The 13201-nt window shown below is 43.5% G+C and overlaps 1 protein-coding gene across 1 annotated transcript; it reads right to left on the bottom strand.

Annotated features, from left to right (window-relative positions):
• On the bottom strand, positions 1-10729 carry LOC103277991 (uncharacterized). Its single transcript, XM_008105494.3, has 2 exons — positions 8075-10729; positions 1-4308 (listed from the first exon to the last, which is right to left on the bottom strand). Exons 1-2 carry the CDS (start codon positions 8718-8720, stop codon positions 3797-3799), a joined length of 1158 nt encoding a protein of 385 aa, XP_008103701.2. The 5' UTR covers positions 8721-10729; the 3' UTR covers positions 1-3796.
• Between the last annotated feature and the right edge of the window lie 2472 nt (positions 10730-13201).

Here is a 13201-nt window from a genome sequence, read left to right as displayed (position 1 = left end):
TTTTCTGATAAAACTTTATTCACATTTTTAAAAAACCTTATAGAGCAAGTTCCATTCTGTAAGTGAATTCGTTCGAAACCTAATCTGGTTTAATATCTTTGTAAGAGTTAAGTTCTTGGACAGTTCTGCCAGTACTGGTCTAAATCCAATGAGTTTAAAAAATTCAATTGCTAAATAAGCCCTTGGTTTCTGGAGAAAGTTCTATATTTACATGCTAATAAATAATTTAATCCTTGCAGTTCTCTATCCCTTTTGAAAAACATAGTGATAGGGTATAAAGGCAGTGAAGTGCTGATTCAATCAAAGTTTTATCCCACCACCCAAAACCCTCAACATTCAGCAGAATATGCTTTTCCATGATATAGCTGGCTATCATTTGATATGATAGCACAGGGGTTGTAATTAATGCTGGTTCCTCTTTATACTGTTTGGGGTTGCTGGCAGTGGCAGTCCAGCAATATATTGTAAGGCTCCATGATTTCTCATCCTTATGTTAGCCATGGAGTTCAATCATCACAATGTCACGGAATAAAATTCAGAGCAGAAAGTGAAAGGCCCATACAAAAGGCGACAAAGGGTGCATCTACCCTGCAGAATTACAATAAGAAGAATAAGAATATTATTTCTTACCTGCCTCTCCGCCTCTCCTCATGGAAGTTTGACATTACTTTAACTGCCATGGCTCAATGCTATGGAATTGTAGTTTTATAAAGTCTTCAGCCTTCTCTGTAAAATAGTGCTGGTGCTTTTCTAAACTACAAATCTCAGGATTTCATACACTGAGCCATGGCAGTTAAAATGGTGTCAAACTTCATTAATTCTACAGTGTAGATGCACACCATCTAAGAAAAATGAAAGGAGGCATAGACAATAATGACAAGTAGATGGAAATAAACCTACAGTCAGGGCTAAAAGAGGTGGAAATTAAGCAACTGCAGAGCCTGGAAAGTTACAGTGAAAAGAGTTAGTTACAGATAAAGGTCCAAAGGCCCAAAGCAATATTACCAAAATAATCACATTTCAAAGTCAGATTTTCTGCTTTGAAAAAGTCATTATAAACATTCGGGTATTAGGAAAACAATATAGATGCTACAAAACTGCTGATTCTGGCACAAAATATCTTCCGTTGACCTCATGACTACTCCAACTAATAAGCATAAAGAAACAGTGGGACATGTGAAGCATGTGATCTACTCCACCATTTGTGAAGTCAGACCTCTGTAACTCTTAACATTTACTTTTGTGCTGCAAAAGAGTAGTTATCCCTCCATAATTGTAATGCGTTATGAAAATAATTGCTGGGGGAAAGCATTAACTGGGAACCTGTTTATATTTCCAATCTATGGGCAGTAGGTTAAGACATGACAATGTGAAGAAAAGGATGAATGAAGGATATAGAAAGGTGTCATGGAGAAAGAAGGAGAATTATAGTATGGCCTCATTCCTTGGAAGAGAGTTGTTGAGGTGATGTGTAAAGGGAAGAGGCAAGAAAGCTTTAGTGGACTGCAGAATAGAGCAGTTTATTTACTGAAATGACCTCCAAGGTGGGGGGGTTCTAAGCAACTGCTTCTTAAACTGTGGGTCCCAGACCCAAATGGGTCCCCTTAGCATAATGTTGGGGTGACTTTTTAAAACATTTAAACTGTTGTGCAGTTTACAGTGGACTCTGCAGAAGATGCTTCAGCTGTACTTCATAAAAAGGAAAATCAGCCTGTTTGGGAAACATTGCAAATACTGATTTGTTATCAGTAAATGTTTGATTTTTATATATTTTACATATCTACGGTATATACTTGGGGCTGTGTAAAAATTTCTGGGGCCAAAAGAGGTCCAAAGTGGAAACATTTAAGAAGCCCGCCCTGTTGTGACCAAAAAGGCTTACAATCATCTACATGCCAGAATAAATCATGGCACTAAGAATATATAAACACAGCCATGGTACACAGCATCCCACGTGTACCAGACTGGAATGCTGACCTTAGGAGTAAAGGATTTTACAATTATTGGTCAATGTTTCATTCCCAAGTGTAACAATATTTGAAGAATTGACAGGAGAGGGGAACGACTTGTAAAGACATAAAGCAGTTGTAGGTGCTGCAAGGATTGGGGAGACAGCAAAAAAGTCTGTCTTCATTGGGAGAACGAGTTGCTCTACCAATTCCCAAGCTTCTCTGGAATCAGTAAGGTAAAGGTAAAGATTTTCCCCTGACGTTAAGTCCAGTCGTGTCCGACTCTGGGGGTTGGTGCTCATCTCCATTTCTAAGCTGAAGAGCTGGCATTGTCTCCAAGGTCATGTGGCCGGCATGACTGCATGGAGCACCGTTACCTTCCTGCCAGAGCGGTACCTATTGATCTACTCACATTTGCATGTTTTCGAATTGCTAGGTTGGCAGAAGTTGGGGCTAACAGCGGGCGCTCATTCCGCTCCCCGGATTCGAACCTGTGACCTTTCGGCCCGCAAGTTCAGCAGCTCAGCGCTTTAACACATTGCATCAGCAGGGGCTCCCCTGGAATCAGTAGGGACAGCTATATTTCTGGAAGAAAATAGTTCTATCTGTAGTCCTGAGTAAAAAAATTTAAGTTCAAGTCAAAAAGGTGACTTACACGGGCCTAAGGAGCTAGTTTAGACATTTAAATGACTTAAATGACTAAATCATGAAATTCTTGGGATGCTAAATTAAGAACTGGGTTACCGGGTAATTTCAGGGACAGCCATTCTGGTGTAATGATACCAGCGCTGGACTGGGATTTGCATGTCAGGATGCACTGGATGACCCTTGTGGTCTCTTTCTACTTTATGGATCTATGATGTGCGAGATCCAGGTTGTAGTCTCCAGCGAGTCATGAGATGCACAGGGTGACTTTGGGTCAATCAGCTCTGTTTCAGCCTGACCTTCCTCCCAGAGAGACAGCTGTGACAATAAAGTGGGGAAGAGAGAACAGTGCACACTGTCTTGAGCTCTTTAGAGGAAGGAAAGGATGTAAATGCATTTATAAGCACATAAATGTCAGTAAAAATTTCAACCAGAGCACTTTTAGTTGAATTTTCTATGACACACCAAGAAATTACACACAAGCTAGTGCCCATTCCCATTTTCCACAACTAAATAATTTTGTACCAATCCATTTTAAATGTTTTTCATTATCAAAAAACCATACCCACTACTGCAGCTCTCAGAAGGGTACAAACGGGATAATGACAGGAGTTTTACACTATAGTTTGTCTCCATATGATAAAAGAATATAGTATTGCTAATGAAGATTTGGAAAGGAAATACTCTGCACTGGGAAATAATCAGCAGGTACAGAACCAATTCTCAATTTCAAATCAATTTTGTACTCCAAAATGTGTTACTGACAAAGTTTGGGAAAGCATTTTTTTTTTGCACTCAGACCCCCCAGAATCCCCTCTATGCAGCATGGCTACTGATCAGGAAATTTCTTCAAGCACTAGTTTGCGGTAGCATACTCTAGGAAATGTTGCCAGATACTTAAGCCATTCAACTCCTGGTACTGGTTAACATTAGAAAAGAAAGAATTTGAATTGAAAAAACTCATTTTGGGGTCCTCCCTCAAATCACCTAGAATTACATTATTTTTCATAAATTACGATGAGCAGGAGCAGCTGAACTTGTTACAAGACAGGAGAAAATTCCTTCCAAATGTAACCAGCATCGTTTAGAGTTTCAAACTCTTGAAGGTGCCATCTTCTCAACATCTCCCAACTTGTTCTCCCTGTGTTTTGTCCAACACAGTCACTATAAACTATTACCCAAAGAAAACAGGGTGTGAGGAACTATTTGTTATCTCCCAATTCCAAAAAGGGACCTTCTTCACTTTGGTTCAGTTGACAAGACTGCCGTAGTTTTTTGCCTGTTGTACGCAAGATCTCAGCAACAGAGACCACAGCATCAACCATGGGATGGAGGAGATCCCTGGTGCGCTGCAACTCTGCTTCAATCATGTTGAGCTCCTTAATCCTGATCTCCCTCTCCAGCTGGCTGTCCCTGGCCCTTGACTCTCTGTCCAACTGGGCCTCTCGAGCCCGAGATTCACGATCGAGCTGGGCTTCTCGGGTCCGAGCCTCTCGATCTAGAAGCATTTCCCTCAGCATTGCTTCACGAAACTCCCCAGCACTGACTTCGCCTCTTTCGTGAAGTGCCTCCATGGTTTCCCAGGTCCTCCTGTAGTCTGTCATGATCTCATGCATCATTTCTTCATGCGACCGCCGCTTCCTCTCCCGCATGGATGCCATTCTTTCCGCTGTTGTCAGAGGACGCCCAAGGCTATTCTCCCGTCTTCCGCGGCCTGCAAAGGCAAACCAAAGATCTCGTTAGGGATCCAAAATATGTCATCTTATTACTTTTTTAAAAAACAAATTCAGTTCTCAGACAGTGGACAAAGCTACAAGAATAAGCAAACAAGGAGTAGCAAAGATTGTACAGGTTGAATTTTCCTTATCCAAAATGCCTGGGACCAGAAGTATTTTGGAATATATGTAGTACATAATGCAATATTTTGGAAATGTGACTCAAGCCACTTAAGCGGCTGAGCGGGGAAAGGAAAAGACCTGAGATTGTTAGGAATTGTGAGGGTTGCAGTCCAAAACACCTGGAGGGCCGAGGTTTGCCCATGCCTGGTATATATGCTATTAACCAGAGAATTGTTAAGTTTAAAAAAACATGGGAAAACTGACCATTTTGCCCAAGTTGAACCTATCTTGGATTTTCTGGGCAACTTTTACTCAGGGAGATGATTTAGTATTGCCTTCTTCTGAGGCTGAATGTGACTTGTCCATGTTCTCTATTGCTGTATGATAACACTGCAGTCTGCACAATACTGTTTACCAGTGATTTCTGCTTTCTTCCCATATAGTCCCATATAGATCCAAATAATAAGTGAATATACAATGTACTTTTACAGTAGCAAATAAACTTAGGCTTGACAATTCAGTACATTTATGTTGTAATGTGGCATTGAATTATTGCCCATTTGGAAGCCACTCTAAGTCCTCTTTGGGGCTGAGATAGAGCAGGGTAAAAATGTCAGAGTATTTGCAGCGCAGCAGTAGTTGGATGGAAGCAGTGGAGCGCAGAACGAAGAGACACTCAGAGACGTTGGTAAAACCATTTACAAAGTTTTACTGTATGCAGCATTAATCAACACAAACAGACTTGCAGACGACAGACTAACACCGGACTGTTCTGTTCTCCAACAGAACTTGACTCGAACTCTAGGCAGACAGAACTCAACTGAACTGACCCAATCGGCATGCACAAACACTTGTGTCTGGATACTCCCTAGTTCCAGCCACACATCAAGGACAGCATAGCTTCTTGGCAGTTAACTCTTTCCACACTATGGTACATTCTGGATAATGCAATCAGTTGCAATACAAGCATGGCACAAATTGCATTGATAGTGCGAATCAACACACAAATCCCACATTAACAAAAAATACTATATACATTTCAATGTTCTTCCATGCTTTTGGGTTTTCTGCCTCAAGAATAGGAAAAAATAGAATTCTTTCTCCCTTTTAAAACTGAAGGGCCAATCCATCACAAACAATGCGGAAGGATTTTTTTCTGCAAGATACCATCAGCTATTTCAGGTGCAAACAAAACTACCATGTAATAGCATATTATTCCTAACTTGTTCAGCGCATTTGAAAGACTGCATAATATTACTGTATATGCATGTATGTGACTAAGTTTCTGTGGGATCACTACTTGTGTAAGTGTGTGTTAAGAGAAAAACACCTGGTTAATTACAACTCATGGTTGAGTAATTGGAACAATCAGGGCTAACAGGCTTGAGCCACTCCCTGAATGGGGTATATCTGGGAAATGTTTGCAATGTCTTTTAGGGACTTACTGGGGGACTTACTGAATGCTTGCTGAGAGCCTACTATGAAGTTGCATGAATTTAATGCAAGAGACTATGTGAGTTTTTGTTGCTGGAAGTTTTATTATGATTTTTGACTCTGCTACTTAAGAGTAAATTTTGATTTTCTCTTCCATTTTCGTGGCTTGTTTTTCTTTTGCTCATTGTGGATACAACAAAGGACTGGATAAGTCTGGACAGGACTGCACGCAGTTTGTTTTTTCTACAAACCCGTAACACATAATACCAAACACAATAATAAGAGAAAGAATTAATGTCTCCAGTAATATGGAGAAAAGACAGTAGTAACAGCTGTTTATTGCTGTCATATAAATTACCTGTCATATTAACCAATGTAAGGAGTGAATATATAAAACCACAGGATATGTTTACAACATACAGAGTTTGAGGAAAGTCCCTTTTTGGACTACAATACCTAGAATCTCCAGCCAAAGTGGAGCTCTAATAAGATGTTGAGTTTTACTCTGAATGTCCTGCAGTTTTCTAAATCCTTTCCATGCTGGAACTACAACAACCCTGGAAGCTAATGTGTTGCAAGAGAACTAGAAATGTAAACAAAATAGGAACGTAAATACTTTGCCAATGACTTAAATTGAAGTATGATTCAGCTATTTGGTATTGGTAAGAGTACAGCTGTTCTGTTTACATCTCCTGCATTTTTCTCTTCTACAACCTTCCCTCATCCTTCTTGACCACTTTAAGTCCTTTTCCCCAGTCATCCCTGCCCCTCCTCTCTTTTCCCTGCCCCCCTCCCCCCCAAAAAACAGTCCAATCATCTTAATGAGGCAGAAGCAAAAGTGTGGGGCAAAAATTCTGATTGGCTGCTGAGATAAAAATCTGTGTAGCCCAGGCTGTCCATTTCTCATTTAAAACCTCCCTCCTACCCACTGAAATTGGTTGGAGTCAGACACACAAATTGAGTATCCAAAGCATCCACTTTTATCCAGAATCTTCTTTTGAAAACAATTTCAAATCCACAACTATGCCCCAAGGGACACCTAAATTGGACCACCAAAACGGCAGAAATCCACAGCTCCCATTATGATCCAAGCACAGGGCTGGATTTACACACACACTGAGCAAGTTATACTTCAGGGCTTCAGATTATGAAGGATTTCAACACTTAAAGAAGATGCATGACTGGGCAAAGATAGACAAAGCACAGTCACTGAACAGACTCAGCGTGGAAATGATAAGTGCCATCCAGTCCAAACCCATTCTGCCACACAGGGACACCCAATCAAAGCACTCCCAATAGATGGCCATTCAGATTCCATTTGAAAATCTCCAGAGAAGGAGACTCCACACTCTGAGACAATGTATTCTTACTTGTAGGAAGTTCTTCCTAATGTTTCAGTGGAATATCTTTTCCTGCAGTTTGAATCTTTTGCTGTGTCCTAGTCTCTAGAGCAGCAGAAAACAAGCTTGCTCCATCTTCCATATGACAGCCTTTCAAATATTTCAACATAGCTAGCTATCATGTCCCTTCTTAACTGTCTCTTCTGCAGGCAAAACATGCCCAACTCCCTAAACTGCTCCTCATTGGGCTTGGCTTCCAGGACTTTGATCATTTTGGTCGCCCTTCTCTGGATATTTGCCAACTTGTCAATATCCTTCTTGAGTGGTCTGGACACAGAACTGGACACAGTCTTCCAGGCAAGGTCTGACCAAAGCAGATTAAAGTGATACTATTATTTCCCTTAATCTCCTATACCAGTGGTTCCCAACCTTTCGGCCTCCCGATGTTTTGACTTCAGCCCCCACAATTCCTAACAGATGGTAAGATGGCTGTTATTTCTGGGAGTTGACGTCCAAAACATCTGGAAGCCTAAAGGTTGGGAACCACTGTCCTATACTATACTTTTATTGATGCAGTCAAGATGTGCACTTATTTAAGCTATCGTGTTGAAAAACCTTTTTATCTGTCTCTTTAACCTTTTTGTCTTAATTCTGATAATTATATTTTGGGGGGGTAATCCTATAAGGCCCTCTAAAATTTGAGTTTAGTTTACAGCCTCAACATGATTTATCCTGGACCTGCTGAAGAACCAATATCTACAACGCTTGACTCCTCAAAATGAGTTCCAACAGATGGTTCAGATCAAACTGAAGAAAATTCCAAACATCCAAGAGGAAAACCATTGTGGCAATAAGGCCACTTGCTCACCAGTAGCAACATGATGCCCATCTTCACTGGGGCCAGCGACTGGTTGTCTGCGTAAAGGCACTGGTTTCTCTTCAGAGCACTCTTCTCCTATTGTGGTTTCAATCACATCCGGGTCTGAGGCCACCAGATCTCGCGAGATCCCCAAATTGGGTTCTGTTTCTGTGTCAGTGTCGGCATCCATGCTCGAAAGCGTGTTTGGTGGCGTCATTTGGTTGCCCTCTTCCTCAGAGACGTGGGCCTCCATATCTTCAGCGTCCTCGGTCTTCACAACAACGCGCCTGGATCCGTCCATGCTGCCCAGGCTTCGATTTGCAACGCTGTCCATTTCGCCACCGAACATCCGATCCAACTCTCGGAAGTAGCGACAGGAAACCGGTTCTGCTCCGGCGCACACTTGTGCATCCTTGGCCCTCCGGTAGCTCCGCTTCAGATCCCGAGCTCTGTTCCTACACTGCGAGGCATTGCGCTCGTGACCCCGGGCCATCATTTGGGCCGAGAGGTCTTCGTAGATGTCACTGTTTGGTGGGCGATTTTCGATCCACCGCAGGATGAGGAGCTCACCCCAGAGGGCCAGGAAATCCCGCGTTTCCGTCTCGGACCACACAGGTGCGCGGGGCTGCAAGCGTTGGCGCGGGGTGTGTGGCATCGCTGCCTTGGGCCAGCTCAGCCCCAGTCTTGGTCCAGCTCAGCCCCTCCAGCTCTCCAGGGGCCTCCAAAGTGGCCAACTTTCTCCAGAAGGCTTGTGGGGCAATCCTGAAGGAAGACAGCAATGCAAGCTGCTGAGCCCAGAAATGCCCCAGAAGAAAGCCAAGATGGAACCTTTTGCACCAGCGAGTGTTCACATGAACAGTTGTTAGTCAGTAGTAATGTGGGCAGGACTTTGGTCCGGGCTCTGCTTTGGACACCTGGGATGGCCAATCCTGACCTGGAGCGTCACAACTCCCAGTCCCTTGGCTGGCTCCTTGCAAAGGAGGCTGGAAGCTGCAGCCCAGGGAGCCAATGGGCAGGACCTGGAGGCGGAGGCAGAGAGTGGCAAGCCAGCCATGGATCCACCCTGCCTTTGCAGGCAGGGAAAAGGCAGCCAGCGGAGGCTTCTCCCACGTCCCTGAAACCCAGAGGAAGAAACAACAGCATCAGGTTGCTGAGGGGCAAAACTCGAGTAGGAACGTCCCCGTTTGCTTTGGGGGAATCTGTTCCTCTGTGACGCATCTCTGCGCCTCCTTCTCTCCAAACCCCTCCACTCTCTCCCCTCTCTCCCCTCTCTCCCTCCTACTCCACATTTGGGGCGGCGTTTCTTTTTAAGGCAAAGTTGACCTTGGAGAGCTGCATGCATTTCCCCAGGCTGTTTCCCCGCTGCAAAAAAGCAAAACTAAACAGTGCTTGCCTCCCCTTTCAACCGGAGGAATGAGGAGACTCTAAACCAGTGGATCTCAACCTTCCTAATGCAGTTCCTCACATTGTAGTAACCACCAACCTTAAAATTATTTTCGTTGCTACTTCCTGTCATTTTGCTACTGTCATGAATCGTAGTGTAAATATCTGATATGCAGGATGTATTTTCATTCACGCGACCAAATTTGGCACAAATGTGAATACTGGTGGGTTTGGGGTGGGGATTGATGTTGCCATTTGGGAGTTGTAGTTGCTGGGATTTATAGTTGACCTACAATCAAAGACCATTCTGAACTGCACCAAGAATGGAATTGAGTCAAACTTGGCACGCAGAACTCCCATGACTACCCCTAAAATAAGACATCCCCAAAAAATAAGACCTAGTAGAGGTTTTGCTGAATTGCTAAATATAAGGCCTCCCCCGAAAGTAAGACCTAGCAAAGTTTTTGTTTGGAAGCATGTCCGGCGCCTACAAAACAAAACACCATAGCATGCAGGATTGGTAAATGTACATACCAGTTGTATATGGAAATAATGGACGTAACAAGAAATTCTTTACAGAAGTCACAGTTTGTCTGGTTTGGTTATGTTGGTTTGTGATGACAACTACTGTACAGTATAGAATAAATGTTCATTTTCTTGTTCAACAATAAATGTGAATTCTTCTTCATGGAAAAATAAGCCATCCCCTGAAAATAAGACCTAGCGCATCTTTGGGAGTAAAAAATAATATAAGACACTGTAACAGAAACACGGTGACAGAAACACGGTAACAGAAAACACGGTGGAAACACGGTAACAGAAAATACTGGAAGGGTTTGGTGGGCATTGACCTTGAGTTTGGGAGTTGTAGTTTGCCTACATCCAGGGGGCACTGTGGACTCAAACAATGATGGATCTGGACCAAACTTGGTACGAATACTCAATATGCCCAAATGTGAACACTGGTGGAATTTGGGGAAAATAGACCTTGACATTTGGGAGTTGTAGTTGCTGGGATTTACAGTTCACCTACAATCAAAGTCCCCTTGAATCCCACCATCGAAAGAACTGGGCCAAAGGACAGGTGGTCTTCAGTCTTTTCTGCCAAAGGAGTCGCCTAAGACCATCTGAAATTTGCGTTTTCTGATGGTCTGGAGACCACGCTGAAGCCCCCTCATGACCCCCCCCCCAGGGGTCCCAACCTCCAGGTTGAGAAACTCTGCTCCAAACTTTTCCATTATACAAACGGAACATGTTTTCCCCTTCCAATTTTTTTTTTTTGGGGGGGGGGGGAGAGGAGGTTATCCTCCACCTTTGTTTTTAAATGACCTTAGAAATCTGTTTGGATTTCCCCCTGCTTGCCACTGAAAATGTGGTACAATATTTGGATTGTCTTCCTTCTTAAACCCTAGGGCATAATATAGAAGAAATTCTAAACTTGCAGTTGTAACTACAGACAAGGAACTCGTTTACTCTCCAATTATTTGGAGTGGGTGGGTGGTCATTCCAACGCATTTGTTTTTAATGGGAGACTGATCTTGGGAGAGCTGCTTGGGTTTCCTCTTGCTTGGCCCTGCAAATTTTGTACAATGTTTGGGTTGTCTTCCTTTTTAACGCCAGTGCACAATAAGTTCAGGGGAGATATTAAAATTTTGCAGTTTGGAATTCAGATAAGCAGCATGCTTCCCTTCTATCCAGTGAAGACCAGAGAGAAAGGAAGCTGATAAGATTAAATGCAGTGTTTGTGTCTCATGGCAGAACTATATAGACATGTATGCAGGACCAGTTTATTGCATGGAGGCTGTGATTATTATCCAGGCTGTGGAGCAGGCTGGTTAGTAGCCAGCTGCAGTAAATCACTATGACCAAGAGGTCATGAGTTTGAGACCAGCCTGTGTCAGAGTGAGCACCCGACCATTAAAATAAAAAATAGCCCCTGCTCATTGTTGACCTAAGCAACCCAAAAGATCTATCAAGTAGGAAATTTAGGTACCACTATGTGGGGAAGCTAATTTAACTAAATTTACGATACCATAAAACTGAAACCAGTGTGCGGAAAGGAATGAGGAAGTCGGCTTCACAGTGGATGATGAAGCAGCTGCTCCTCCTGTGGCCGGAATCGAGCATACCCTCAGGAAGCTGGAAGCTGGAGAAGGTTAAATTGTCTCTGTGTCTGTGTCTGTCTCTGTGTTCATATGGCATTGAATGTTTGCCTTGTATGTGTACAATGTGATCCGCCCTGAATCCCCTTCGGAGTGAGAAGGGTGGAATGAATAAACAAATATTTGTATCCCATTATTCTTTCAGGGAGTTCAGGGTAGTTTATGGGACTGTCCTTCATTTTTCATTTCACATCTGTGAAATAGAATAGGTAAGCCCAGGTTTTCCAGAACCAGGGCCTAAATACCCTAAAGACACCATATCCCTTCTGATCATAAAGCATCATCAGCCCAGGATAGTACTTGGATGAGATATGACCATTGAATTGCAGGTGCTGTAGGCTACCTTTTAGAGCAGTGGTTCCCAACCTTTTTTTGACCAGGGACCACTTGACTAGGGACTAATTTGACCAGGGATCACTTTGACCAGGGACAACTCCAGCATTAGTATCAAAAGGGTTACAAATAAGTTTTTGGTCAACTTTAGATTCAAGTTGGTTATTTGGGGTGCTAATTCCGAAAAAAGGCCCCCTGGTGGTGCAGCGGGTTAAACCGCTGAGCTGCTGAACTTGCTGACTGAAAGTTTGGTGGTTCGATTCCAGGAAGAGGAATGAGCTTCTGCTGTTAGGCCCAGCATCTGCCAACCTACCGGTTTGAAAATATGCAAATGTGAGTAGATCAATAGGTACTGCTCTGGTGGAAAGGTAACAGCTCTCCATGCAGTCATGCTGGCCACATGACCTTGGAGGTGTCTACGGACAACACCGGCTCTTTGGCTTAGAAATGGAGATGAGCTCCAACCCCCAGAGTCAGACACAACTAGACTTAATGTCAGGGGAAACCTTTACCTAATTCCGAAAATTGCATTGGATAGACCCCACATCAGCTCTAGTTTCGGATACAGAACATATGCCATCTAGTACTCACCATCTGCTTGCCCACAGAAAACCATATTTAATATTCTAGAGCTGATGTGGTCTATCCAATGCAATTTTCTGAATCAGCACCCGAAATAACCCCAGGAGCAGGCCTAATTTTTTTTCGTGTCAGGAGTGACTTCAGAAACTGCAAGTCGCTTCTGGTGTGAGAGAATTGGCCATCTGCAAGGATGTTGCCCAGGGGACCCCCGGATGTTTTTGATGTTTTATCATCCTTGGGAGGCTTCTCTCATGTCCCCGCATGGAGCTGGAGCTGATAGAGGGAGCTCATCAATGTTCTCCCCCGGGGGGGGGGGGGGGGATTCGAACCTGGCAGCTTTCAGATCAGCAACTCAACCTTCAAGTCACAAGGCTTTAATCCACTAGCGGCACATGGAACAGCTTCGCTCAGATGGAGGGAAGAGGAGAAGCAGCATCAAGAAGGCTTGTTGTCACACCTTTTCTGGGTAGTCAGCCTCTCCCCTCCCGACATCCCTGTTGCCCCTGCACTATAAGAGGGTTTCACGAGACCAGTCGCTCTTGTTGCAACGGTGTAGTAGCAGTGAGGCCGCGGACCATATTTTAGTTCTTGGGGACCACTGGTGGTCCACACACCACAAATTGAGAACCACTGTTTTAGAGGAACTGGTAAAACCACCTCTGAGTATGTCTTGTCT

The sequence above is a fragment of the Anolis carolinensis genome, chromosome 2, assembly GCF_035594765.1.
Source record: "Anolis carolinensis isolate JA03-04 chromosome 2, rAnoCar3.1.pri, whole genome shotgun sequence".
Lineage (NCBI taxonomy): Eukaryota > Metazoa > Chordata > Lepidosauria > Squamata > Dactyloidae > Anolis > Anolis carolinensis.
This window is presented reverse-complemented; position numbering and strand designations above follow the sequence as displayed.

Excerpts from the sequence above, each read along its gene's own strand:
- LOC103277991 (XM_008105494.3), bottom strand. The coding sequence starts at position 8,720 with ATGCCACACACCCCGCGCCAACGCTTGCAGCCCCGCGCACCTGTGTGG. Across the intron at positions 4,309-8,074 it reads TGGGCATCATGTTGCTACTG|GCCGCGGAAGACGGGAGAAT; the intron begins GTGAGCAAGTGG and ends TTGCCTTTGCAG.